The 13,702-nt window shown below is 42.2% G+C and overlaps 1 protein-coding gene across 1 annotated transcript in view; it reads right to left on the reverse strand.

Annotated features, from left to right (window-relative positions):
* The window catches only part of LOC113035143 (NACHT, LRR and PYD domains-containing protein 12-like), a 140,408-nt gene extending 127,419 nt beyond the window's left edge, over positions 1–12,989 (reverse strand). Inside the window, exons 1-4 of the mRNA XM_080298287.1 lie at positions 12,768–12,989; positions 10,835–12,626; positions 8,544–8,720; positions 5,190–5,366 (exon numbers count right to left, since the gene is read on the reverse strand). Coding sequence (XP_080154413.1) covers positions 5,190–5,366; positions 8,544–8,720; positions 10,835–12,626; positions 12,768–12,975 — 2,354 coding nt within the window. The 5' untranslated portion in view covers positions 12,976–12,989. The remainder of the gene's footprint in view (positions 1–5,189; positions 5,367–8,543; positions 8,721–10,834; positions 12,627–12,767) is intronic.
* Between the last annotated feature and the right edge of the window lie 713 nt (positions 12,990–13,702).

The following is a 13,702-nucleotide window of genomic DNA, read 5'->3' on the forward strand; positions in this document are numbered from 1 at the left end:
TTCCCCAATAAGCAGCCCTGGATTAGTAAATCACTCCAACATGTTCTCAGGCAGAAGAAGCTGTCTTGTTATGAGGGAGAGAAGAAAAAGATTGAGGCACAGAAACTTGTTGAAAGAGAGATAAAGCAGCTAAAATCAGGTGTAAAAGTAAAGCAGAGGATGAGCTGAATAAAGGACACTCAAGGCTGGCTTGGAAAGGAATGAAGTCCATGGTGGGGATGCAGGACAAGGAGCAAAGATGAATGTGATGCTGAATCAGCAGAAGACTTGGACTCATTTGATTCCAGCTTTGATATCATTGATTTCAATGAAGAGCTTTGTGATTGTAGCAAAGGGCTGGTAGCTCTGAGAGTCCCACTGATGAGGTGTTTGTGTGGAAATCTCTTAGTGGGAGCAAAGAGAGAAAAAGCCCTGGTCCTGATGCTGTGGGAGGGAAATGATTGAAGTGTGCTGTGAGGAACTGACTGGGAGATTTTCACACATTTTCCAGTCCTCCTTGGAACAACAGGAAGTTCCCAGCATATGGAAACAAAGGTTAAGTGTCCTATGGCACTCAGTGATGATGGTGCTGTGGCCCCACCACCTCCACCTCTTTGTAAAGGAACTAACTGTAATCTGAAGCTTCAAATGGGACTAAGACTTCCTCCACTAGGTGGCAGTGTCTGATGAGAAAGTGTTAGTGGAGCTGGCCTGGAGTCAGAAACAGGAAGATGCAGGATTTGGGCTGAAATGGGGGAAAGTGGTTGGCACTAGTGCCTTAAAGCAAGAAGGTTGTAGGTTGAAGCTTGTTGGCCTTTCTGTGGAGGTTGGATGTTCTCCCACAGTCCAATGAAATGCTGCTTAGGTTCATTGGTGCTTCTAAATTGGCTGTAGGTGTGGATGTGAGAGAGTGCTTCTCTGTCTCTCTCTGTTGGCCCTGTGATGGACTGCTCACCTGTGCAGGTGGACCACGCCTCTTGCCCTATGACAGCTAGGGCACAGGCTGCAGCCCTGTGAGCCTAAGCTGAATAAACAGTTAGCAAAAATGATCCATAGATGGCCTGAAATCCCCCAGTTAGCAGTTTGGTAGATAGCTATGACATGCTAATCCCATCCAGCAGCTGTATTCTACCTGTAAGCTGATCCCTGCTGAGCCAAAGCACTTTTTCATATACAAATTACAACCTTTAATAGAAACCTATTGGTCAGCATCTTATTAGCCTGCTGTTAGCTTCATTCCACAGAAAACTGAGAGAAACTAACAGAGTTGATAAAGAATAAAGAGAAATGTGCTGATTTAAAGCCTTTGAAGTGCTTCAGATGATCTCTGTCCACTTCTGTCCACTCATTCATTCATGTAAGCTTTCTAATGCAGCTTTGATCTTCACAGTCTGCTTCATGAAACTCATTCTAACCCTGAATGTCAGAGTGTTCCTCCTTCTCTTTCCCATCATTCATGCTGGCAGTGGAGGAGATTTGGATGTTGGACTGTGTTTTGGATGATGTGTGTATGTTTGTGTTGGACTGCTGTCTGTAAAGCAAACGCACATTTTGCTTTGGATTTCAGTGTCAGACAGACTTTAAGGTGGAATGAAGACTTGGAGAGTTTCACAGTGAATTATCCAGTGGAGGATTTTTCTTCTTCTTTGAAGGTTTGAAATGTGAACATTGTTCTGCTGCAGTCAATGGACTAAACCAGAGAAGAAGAAAACAGACTTTACCATGAAGATCCTCAGTGTGGATCAGTATAATATCAGCCTGATGTCTGCAGTTTAGTGTCAGCACAACTTTCACATCATATTCATCTCAGCACAACTAAAACATGCTGACTGACCCCAGAGTTTCAAGTCCACATCCTGGACTCTCCAGGAAACCACACAGATGCTTCACTCCTGAATCCTGCAGCTTGTTGTTCCTGCTCAGGTGCAGCTCTCTCAGATGGGAGGGGTTGGACTTCAGTGCTGCTGCCAGATAATCACAGCTGATCTCTGACAAACCACAGTTCCACAATCTGTATAAAGAATGAAAGATGTAAGTTTATTAGACAAAGTGTGAGCTTGAAATCATTCAGTGTTTCATCATCTGTTCAGAGCTGAAGAAGGTTCAGAATGTAGAAGTTTAGAAAATGGAAACTCCAAACAGCTGACAGAGTTCATACGCCTTTGTCAGGGTCAAATTCAAGCAAGACCATGTGAAAATTAAAACACATCATCCTAGGTGAACTTAAACACCTTTGTTCCCCTTTTGTTAAGACATAGAAAAGTACACCACACAAAAATACTGCAAAAGGAAACGGTCGCCTTATATACATAGTGTATAAACTCAAAATGCACATTTCACTTCAAATTAAGATTAAGGCTTTGAACAGATCACATAGTTCAGTTCAACATATAAGACTTTAAGAATGCACAAGCATCTACTTAAAATCTATTTAATTTATCATCCATGATATTATTTTGTACAATTCCAATGTATTTTGTTCATCTCCCTTAAATAAACAGGCAGTCTTAAAGTATGAAATATTCATATACAAACACATATAAATGTGTGTACTGTCTCAGTGGCTGATAGTACCCCACAGGCCTCAGTGTGAGCTTGAAGACATTTATAATGTTTAAGTAGTTTAATGTGCAGGTGCTGACGATAAACACATTTTGAATGAAAGCCGGGGAACTTTGGTAGCACAGAAACAAGTGGCTATTCTTTGTGACTATATGGATCACTCACAATACCATTATTTCACACAAAGGCACCAAATTAATACTCAAAAAAGCTGCAGCAATACACACAAATATAAACAGTACTTGGTGACAACTTTGCTTTTAGCCTTTAACCCTTCTTGACTACTTTTGATGTGGCCTCTATATTTTACCTTTAAAAACAGTTTATCTTGCCAATCTGTTATTTTCTCATTTTGACCAACTGTATCAGCACAATTTATCTAAATTCAGACAAAATTTAAAATACAAGTAGAAAGTGATATTTTGACTGTAAAAACCACACACATGTTTAACGAATCATCTTCATAACTTGAAATGCAAATAGAGATTGTACATTTTTAAAAATACGCACACGTTTTGCAAACAACAAAGTTATATGGTACTATTTACCAAAAAATGCAGCCAAGGCTCAGACGTTTTTCATATAATCATTTCAAACTATTTACAGAACAATCAGGTGTCAAACAATAGTTTGTGTCACTCTAACACATATGAGAACAGCACAGGGATAAACCTGCAGGTCTGACAGCAGGTGTGTCACTCAGCGTTTACACTGCAATCTGCCTTTGTTGGCTTTAAGGCAGCAACTGTGACGATCACTAGTAGAACTGACACACAAAACAAAACAACAGCTACACACTAAATACACAAGACAACAAACTAACTTGAGACCAAACACGGTAAACGTCACAAATCTCTCACGTATCAAAACTCTCTCTCTCTTTCGCTCACTCGCTCTCTCTTGCCGGTCACTCCTAAAACTTCCCCCTTTTGCTAAACAACCAAATGTCATGTTTCCATATCATTTTTGATTGGTCGACATGGTACATTTTCCCACCTATAGGGCTTTGGAGCGTGATGTCACGGGAGATGGGCCATGCCCCCTTCCGCCATGACAGTAGGCCAGCCAAAGGATACCATTTCAGCTATGAATCGTACGTGTTGTGTTGTCGGTTGCAACGTTAGATCACACGATCGTGAAGGCAAGAAGCTGGATAACAGGCTCTCTTTTCATCGTTTTCCGTCCTGGAGGCAACGTGAGGGATCCCATGTATCCGATATTACTAAACAAAGATGTCAGGCTTGGATTGCAGCGGTGAGACGAGCGGATATCGAGTTCTCTGCAATCCCCAGCTTTTTGTTGGTTTGCTCACGGCATTTTCTTTCCGGTGAGTTCTAAATTAATTCATATCACTCTTGAAAGGCTTTTAGTGTTATTTTCAACGTGCTGAGGTCATAGATAATGAGATAAAACATGCTAATGTGTGATGCTGCAGAACCACGTCATGTCGACTGAGTAGCTTATGATTTGGCATTATTGCAGGCAAACCAGCATATGAAATGGATGTAACAAATCCAGACTGGGCACCAACACTGCACATGGGGCATGACGACATACCTGTATCAGACTCGGACCGGCACTCAAGGCGTACGCAACGGAAGCGAAAAAGAGCACCAATCGGAGGTAAACAACCCCCCCCCCCCCCCCCTCTAAAAACATACTAAATTGCTATCACTGTACACTAATCCGCACATAACTTCCAGATGAATCACACACCTGTCATTGGAATATTGGTGTACATTTACCTTATGTCTAATTTTATCTTACAGGCTTTCGTTATGCAGCGGCAGAGTCTGAAGGTGTGCCCCGTGCAGAAGTGATTGATGAAGATCTGACAGAAGACCAACAGCAAAATCACAATGTCATGGAGGCAGTGGACAGCAGTTGTGTTGGACAAGTGGAGGTTGAGGTACCAGCTGCAAATGTGGATATACTGAAGAAATGTAAACCTTTTAAAATGATGACAGATTACAAACTCTCAGCTGTGTCTGTAATCAAACCTCTGTAACTTTGCTTCACTTCAGCAGCATCAGCTCATGTTCACATGTTGATTCGTGGTTTGCTTCAGTTTTTGATGGACTGCAGAATATTTTGAAGGTTATCTGCTATAAAAAGCCAGAACAGGAAAATCTGCTTCATGTGTTTCTGTTTGATCCTCAGTGACTTTGACACAAAGGCCTCTGCTGTGATGATCACACCTCTGATCAAGTCTCACAGTGTCAGCTTTGTTTTTATACATATGGATATGTGCTGATAAATGATCAGAGTTATAATATTTCCCACTGTCTGCTGTGTGCCGTGACCTTTGACCTGCTAAAGACAGTCAGCTGTGGATTATTCATTGTTGTGTCTGATACTTAGAACTGTGAGGAAGAACACTACACAGTTAATCAGGGTCCCCTCTCTCTGAATCAGGAAAGGTGGGCAGGCCGCGTGTGGGCCGCGGGCCATACGTTGAGTCTCACTGTTTGAAATGTGAACATTGTTCTGCTGCAGTCAATGGACTAAACCAGAGAAGAAGAAAACAGACTTTACCATGAAGATCCTCAGTGTGGATCAGTATAATATCAGCCTGATGTCTGCAGTTTAGTGTCAGCACAACTTTCACATCATATTCATCTCAGCACAACTAAAACATGCTGACTGACCTCAGAGTTTCAAGTCCACATCCTGGACTCTCCAGGAAACCACACAGATGCTTCACTCCTGAATCCTGCAGCTTGTTGTTGGAGCTCAGGTCCAGCTGTCTCAGATGGGAGGGGTTGGACTTCAGTGCTGCTGCCAGATAATCACAGCTGATCTCTGACAAACCACAGTCCCTCAATCTGTATAAAGAATGAAAGATGTAAGTTTATTAGACAAAGTGTGAGCTTGAAATCATTCAGTGTTTCATCATCTGTTCAGAGCTGAAGAAGGTTCAGAATGTAGAAGTTTAGAAAATGGAAACTCCAAACAGCTGACAGAGTTCATACGCCTTTGTCAGGGTCAAATTCAAGCAAGACCATGTGAAAATTAAAACACATCATCCTAGGTGAACTTAAACACCTTTGTTCCCCTTTTGTTAAGACATAGAAAAGTACACCACACAAAAATACTGCAAAAGGAAACGGTCGCCTTATATACATAGTGTATAAACTCAAAATGCACATTTCACTTCAAATTAAGATTAAGGCTTTGAACAGATCACATAGTTCAGTTCAACATATAAGACTTTAAGAATGCACAAGCATCTACTTAAAATCTATTTAATTTATCATCCATGATATTATTTTGTACAATTCCAATGTATTTTGTTCATCTCCCTTAAATAAACAGGCAGTCTTAAAGTATGAAATATTCATATACAAACACATATAAATGTGTGTACTGTCTCAGTGGCTGATAGTACCCCACAGGCCTCAGTGTGAGCTTGAAGACATTTATAATGTTTAAGTAGTTTAATGTGCAGGTGCTGACGATAAACACATTTTGAATGAAAGCCGGGGAACTTTGGTAGCACAGAAACAAGTGGCTATTCTTTGTGACTATATGGATCACTCACAATACCATTATTTCACACAAAGGCACCAAATTAATACTCAAAAAAGCTGCAGCAATACACACAAATATAAACAGTACTTGGTGACAACTTTGCTTTTAGCCTTTAACCCTTCTTGACTACTTTTGATGTGGCCTCTATATTTTACCTTTAAAAACAGTTTATCTTGCCAATCTGTTATTTTCTCATTTTGACCAACTGTATCAGCACAATTTATCTAAATTCAGACAAAATTTAAAATACAAGTAGAAAGTGATATTTTGACTGTAAAAACCACACACATGTTTAACGAATCATCTTCATAACTTGAAATGCAAATAGAGATTGTACATTTTTAAAAATACGCACACGTTTTGCAAACAACAAAGTTATATGGTACTATTTACCAAAAAATGCAGCCAAGGCTCAGACGTTTTTCATATAATCATTTCAAACTATTTACAGAACAATCAGGTGTCAAACAATAGTTTGTGTCACTCTAACACATATGAGAACAGCACAGGGATAAACCTGCAGGTCTGACAGCAGGTGTGTCACTCAGCGTTTACACTGCAATCTGCCTTTGTTGGCTTTAAGGCAGCAACTGTGACGATCACTAGTAGAACTGACACACAAAACAAAACAACAGCTACACACTAAATACACAAGACAACAAACTAACTTGAGACCAAACACGGTAAACGTCACAAATCTCTCACGTATCAAAACTCTCTCTCTCTTGCCGGTCACTCCTAAAACTTCCCCCTTTTGCTAAACAACCAAATGTCATGTTTCCATATCATTTTTGATTGGTCGACATGGTACATTTTCCCACCTATAGGGCTTAGGAGCGTGATGTCACGGGAGATGGGCCATGCCCCCTTCCGCCATGACAGTAGGCCAGCCAAAGGATACCATTTCAGCTATGGATCGTACGTGTTGTGTTGTCGGTTGCAACGTTAGATCACACGATCGTGAAGGCAAGAAGCTGGATAACGGGCTCTCTTTTCATCGTTTTCCATCCTGGAGGCAACGTGAGGGATCCCATGTATCCGATATTACTAAACAAAGACGTCAGGCTTGGATTGCAGCGGTGAGACGAGCGGATATCGAGTTCTCTGCAATCCCCAGCTTTTTGTTGGTTTGCTCACGGCATTTTCTTTCCGGTGAGTTCTAAATTAATTCATATCACTCTTGAAAGGCTTTTAGTGTTATTTTCAACGTGCTGAGGTCATAGATAATGAGATAAAACATGCTAATGTGTGATGCTGCAGAACCACATCATGTCGACTGAGTAGCTTATGATTTGGCATTATTGCAGGCAAACCAGCATATGAAATGGATGTAACAAATCCAGACTGGGAACCAACACTGCACATGGGGCATGACGACATACCTGTATCAGACTCGGACCGGCACTCAAGGCGTACGCAACGGAAGCGAAAAAGAGCACCCATCGGAGGTAAACAACCCCCCCCCCCCCCCTCTAAAAACATACTAAATTGCTATCACTGTACACTAATCCGCACATAACTTCCAGATGAATCACACACCTGTCATTGGAATATTGGTGTACATTTACCTTATGTCTAATTTTATCTTACAGGCTTTCGTTATGCAGCTGCAGAGTCTGAAGGTGTGCCCCGTGCAGAAGTGATTGATGAAGATCTGACAGAAGACCAACAGCAAAATCACAATGTCATGGAGGCAGTGGACAGCAGTTGTGTTGGACAAGTGGAGGTTGAGGTACCAGCTGCAAATGTGGATATACTGAAGAAATGTAAACCTTTTAAAATGATGACAGATTACAAACTCTCAGCTGTGTCTGTAATCAAACCTCTGTAACTTTGCTTCACTTCAGCAGCATCAGCTCATGTTCACATGTTGATTCATGGTTTGCTTCAGTTTTTGATGGACTGCAGAATATTTTGAAGGTTATCTGCTATAAAAAGCCAGAACAGGAAAATCTGCTTCATGTGTTTCTGTTTGATCCTCAGTGACTTTGACACAAAGGCCTCTGCTGTGATGATCACACCTCTGATCAAGTCTCACAGTGTCAGCTTTGTTTTTATACATATGGATATGTGCTGATAAATGATCAGAGTTATAATATTTCCCACTGCCTGCTGTGTGCCGTGACCTTTGACCTGCTAAAGACAGTCAGCTGTGGATTATTCATTGTTGTGTCTGATACTTAGAACTGTGAGGAAGAACACTACACAGTTAATCAGGGTCCCCTCTCTCTGAATCAGGAAAGGTGGGCAGGCCGCGTGTGGGCCGCGGGCCATACGTTGAGTCTCACTGTTTGAAATGTGAACATTGTTCTGCTGCAGTCAATGGACTAAACCAGAGAAGAAGAAAACAGACTTTACCATGAAGATCCTCAGTGTGGATCAGTATAATATCAGCCTGATGTCTGCAGTTTAGTGTCAGCACAACTTTCACATCATATTCATCTCAGCACAACTAAAACATGCTGACTGACCTCAGAGTTTCAAGTCCACATCCTGGACTCTCCAGGAAACCACACAGATGCTTCACTCCTGAATCCTGCAGCTTGTTGTTGGAGCTCAGCTCCAGCTGTCTCAGATGGGAGGGGTTGGACTTCAGTGCTGCTGCCAGATAATCACAGCTGATCTCTGACAAACCACAGTCCCTCAATCTGTATAAAGAATGAAAGATGTAAGTTTATTAGACAAAGTGTGAGCTTGAAATCATTCAGTGTTTCATCATCTGTTCAGAGCTGAAGAAGGTTCAGAATGTAGAAGTTTAGAAAATGGAAACTCCAAACAGCTGAAGCCAACAGGAAGCAGCTTCAAACAAACACAACAAGAGAAAAAACTCTGAATGTTTCACATTAAAGTCGTACATTTATCATAAAAACAGGACAAAGACTTGAAAAAGTCGTGTTTTTCCTTCCAGGAACCACAAGGCTTCACTTTTAAAGGTGAAATGTGAAAGAAATGGACATATTTGAAGTCCAACACCTTTTTCCAGTCACATTATTAAAGCAGACAAACTACAAGCTCATTTTCATTCCAACAAGTCATCTTCTGACCTGGACTAACAACACTGGTCTCTATGTGCAGCTGGCTGTGAGACCAGTGCTCAGGGAGCGTCTACAAAGTGCAACACTGAAAGAACATCGCACACTAGCTTTGTCCCAAAACGTCGGCTGCATCCTTCGGAGGACCTGGTATTCGCGGTCTACGTGGGCCGGGTCCTTCAAAGACCGAAAAGGCTGGAAGTGCAAAGCTGTGAAATGGGACGGTCTAGCCTTCAGATTTGCGTCACCGCTGTGTCGGTGGAGTTTAATAAACTCGGCCGTCTGCTCCTTGCTATCTAAAATATAACAGGACACTGGCGTAAATTCTCGACCGTCTCACACTTCTGTTTAATCAGTTTCCTGTTTAACGTTTATTCAGCTGTGTGAAAATCCCGGAGGAACTTTGATCTCAGCCAAACCGATTTACTCCGGAACAAATAAAACACAGAAAAAAGGCAAACAATTAAATTTTTAAGTTATCCGAGTGACTTATATATCGTGTTTCACCTGAGTAGCCAAAGAGCGGGGTCTGAAAACGATGAAGCCGGGCGTCCGCTGCTCTCGCCGGCTGGAGTGACCATTGAACCCCCCGGCTTGCTAGCGAGCGGGTGGGGAACAGACGTCTCCGAAAACGTCGGCACACTTTTGCAAATATGCGATGTCTTGATAAACCAAGCAGATATTTGAAGTTTACACAGCTACTTTCTCGCCTGAAAATATGTTAAAAGTTTATTTTGTGACCCAGAAAGATTAATAAGAGTAATTTGAAAACTTAGTAGCTGCCGCCATTGTTGGCAGCTGAAATTTGGCTGGGCCGCGCTATGAATTCTGGGATATGGTGGGCCACGAAGGACACACCCGACGAATCCTTCAAATTCGGGGAAATGAAGGACGCATTTGTGCATTTGCATGCGCAAAAGAAGACTTCACACACAACGCGCTCTGTTTAGACCCAGAGCAAAGAATATTGTTTGACAGATGGCCCTTAATATGAAGACTTCGGACTTTACGTTTCCCAATTTTTGCTTTAAGTTATTTTGTTATTTACATAATAATGTAGATAACCTAATAATGATCCTTATTGCTGTTTTAGAGGAGCGGTGCTTCAAAGGATAGCTGCAGATTTCTCTCAGAATCTGTAGATTATACAGTACAAATAAAATGTTCACGTTTCTCCAACGTTGTCTTCCCAACAGTTTCACTGACATCTACACGGGATGGCCAGGAAGCGTTCGCGATGTCTTATCGGGCGCTGATAATTGGCGTCTGTCTTGTGTTGGTGACGTAAAAGACGGATTTAATGCGACATGACCGTTCAAACAGCAGTCGCTTTCTAAAACATCGGATATGTATCGGATTCAGTACCACATACGAAAGTGACCCAGGTCGGATTTGAAAATATCGGATTCGCGACGTTCACACTGTCATAGCATGATCGGATATGGGTCGCATAGGGTCAAAAAAGTCAGATTTATAAAGGTCAGAAAAATCGGATTTGATGCGCTTTCGCCTGCAGTGTGAACGTAGCCTTACTCTCAAATCCTCCCTAATAACAATAACATAATTACACTTTAGCCACAAGAGGGCAGCAGCATTAATACAAGTCACATGTATATAAAGGTACAGTGATTATATTACAGTGATTTTGACAAAAACAAAACAGAGGTTCATGGCAGTGTGTTTTCCATAACATACCAACCAAATTAAATAATAAAAACTTTATAACTTACAGAGCTTTTTTAGAGACTTTGACCACTGGCAGCAGCCTCAGAAGAGCCTCCTCTGAAGCAAAGTATTTCTGCAGGTCAAACACATCCAGATCTTTTTCTGATGACAGTAAGATGAAGACCAGAGCTGACCACTGAGCAGGAGACAGTTTATCTGTGGAGAGACGTCCTGAACTCAGGGACTGTTGGATCTCCTCCACTAGAGAACGATCATTCAGTTCATTCAGACAGTGAAACAGATTGATGCTTTTCTCTGCTGACAGATTCTCACTGAGCTTCTTCTTGATGTACTGAACTGCTTCTTGATTGGTCTTTGAGCTACTTCCTGTTTGTGTCATCAGGCCTTGCAAACGAGTTTGATTAGTCTTCAGACCCAAGAGAAAACAAAGGAACAAGTCCAGGTGTCCATTGGGGCTCTGTAAGGCCTTGTCCACAGCACACTGGTAGAAGTATTTCTTTGAAGATTTTCTTGTTTGAAACACCTTCCAAGTTGTTTCTTGCTCTTCCAGCAGATTGAGTCCAGAGTTGATGAAGGTCAGGTGGACATGAAGAGCAGCCAGAAACTCCTGAACACTGAGATGAACAAAGCAGAACACCTTGTTCTGGTACAGTTGTTTCTCCTCTTTAAAGATCTGTGTGAACACTCCTGAGTACACTGAGGCTGCTCTGATATCGATGCCACACTCTGTCAGGTCTGGTTCATAGAAGATCAGGTTTCCTTTCTGCAGCTGATCAAAAGCCAGTTTTCCCAGTGACTCAATCATCTTCCTGCTTTCTGGACTCCAGTGTGGATCTGTCTCAGCTCCTCCATCATATTTGATCCTCTTGACTTTGGCCTGAACCACCAGGAAGTGGATGTACATCTCAGTCAGGGTCTTGGGCAGCTCTCCTCCCTCTCTGGTTTCCAGCACATCCTCCAGAACTGTAGCAGTGATCCAGCAGAAGACTGGGATGTGACACATGATGTGGAGGCTTCGAGCTTTCTTGATGTGGGAGATGATCCTGCTGGCCTGCTCCTCATCTCTGAATCTCTTCCTGAAGTACTCCTCCTTCTGTGGGTCAGTGAACCCTCTGACCTCTGTCACCATGTCGACACACTGAGGAGGGATCTGATTGGCTGCTGCAGGTCGTGTTGTTATCCAAAGGCGAGCAGAAGGGAGCAGGTTCCCTCTGATGAGGTTTGTCAGCAGCTCATCCAATGAGGTGGACTTTCTTGTTTCAGTCAGGATTTTAGTTTTGTTGAAGTCCAAATTAAGTCGACACTCATCCAGACCATCAAGTATGAACACAACCTGGAAGTCTTCAAGCCTGCAGATTCCTGATTCGTTAGTTTGATTAAAGAAGTGATGAACAAGTTCCACCAAGCTGAACTTTTCCTCTTTCAGCACATTCAGCTCTCTGAAAGTGAATGGAAATATGAACTGGATGTCCTGGTTGGCTTTGTCTTCAGCCCAGTCCAGGCTGTATTTCTGTGTTAAGACTGTTTTCCCAATGCCAGCCACTCCCTTTGTCAGCACTGTTCTGATTGGTTCGTCTCTTCCAGGTGAGGCTTTAAAGATGTCTTCTTGTCTGATTGTTGTTTCTGGTCTGTCTGGTTTCCTGGATGCTGTTTCAATCTGTCTGACCTCATGTTCATCATTGACCTCTGCAGTCCCTCCCTCTGTGATGTAGAGCTCTGTGTAGATCTGATTCAGGAGGGTTGGGCTTCCTGCTTTAGCGATGCCCTCAAACACACACTGGAACTTCTTCTTCAGTTGGGCTTTAAGTTCTCGTTTACAGAGTGGAGCAAATATTTCTGAAGGTAAGAAATTCAGAAAAAAATATTATATAATAAATATCATAGCCTTTCAGTACCCTGAAAGGATGAATGTCTATTGGTCCATTTCTTGAGCTATTAGGAAAGATCAATATTCAGTCTTTAGAGAAATTCTCTTACTGCTCTGCAGATGGTCAGCCATCTCATGCTGCTTAAGTCTCCTCAAGAAGTGGAGTGTGATCTTCAGAAATGCTTCTCTGCAGCTCTTTCTTTCATCTTCATCCTCTCCTTCAAACATCTCCTCATCCTCCATCTGGCTCTTTAAAGTTTCTGGGTGATCTGGACTCAGAAGCTTCTGGATCTTCTTCAGCTCGTTCTTCACAAACATGGTGATGTTGTCCTCCAGCCGCTGGAAAAGAAGACTATATGAATTACCCAGTGGTAAATGGACTGGTTCTTATATAGCTCTCTTTGATACTCTGTGCACACAAAGCTTTTTATACAACATGCCTCATTCAACCAAGCACATTGTTCTATGCTTAAATACTTTCTTTCACACTCTGATGGATGCATCAGAGGGCAGCTTGGGTTTAGTACGTTACCCAGTACATTTGCCAGCCAGGGTTTGATTCACAAACCTAACTAGTAGCTGACCTGCTCACCTCCTGAGCTACAGTCACCCCAATCTGACTGAAATCATGGAGCCCAAACTCTGACTTATGTTGGACACACTGACAATCCTCTGGTCCACAAAGTGCAGCATAGAGGTGACTGAAAAGAACAAATGTAAACGTAGTACTACAAACCATAACCACAGAGTCCAGGTGTGTTTGATGTTGCTGTGCAGACTGACCAGTGGAAACCTCTGCTCTCTGCTGGTCCACTCTGTGGAGGAGTAATGTATAATTAGCTCATGTTATGTCTGTCCACACACAGACACAAGCTAAAGGTCCATGAAGTGATGTTTGGATGGGTTCAGTCAATCAGATGACTGTCATGGTGGAGCTTTGCTAGTCCTGCTGATCCCACTGAGAATTAACAACTCAGTTTCCAGATGTCTGTAGTTTTCTGCTCAGTTTCTTTAGTCCCAACAGCTCTTACCATCTCCTGCATAA

This window comes from Astatotilapia calliptera, chromosome 3, assembly GCF_964374335.1.
Source record: "Astatotilapia calliptera chromosome 3, fAstCal68.1, whole genome shotgun sequence".
NCBI classification, from domain to species: domain Eukaryota; kingdom Metazoa; phylum Chordata; class Actinopteri; order Cichliformes; family Cichlidae; genus Astatotilapia; species Astatotilapia calliptera.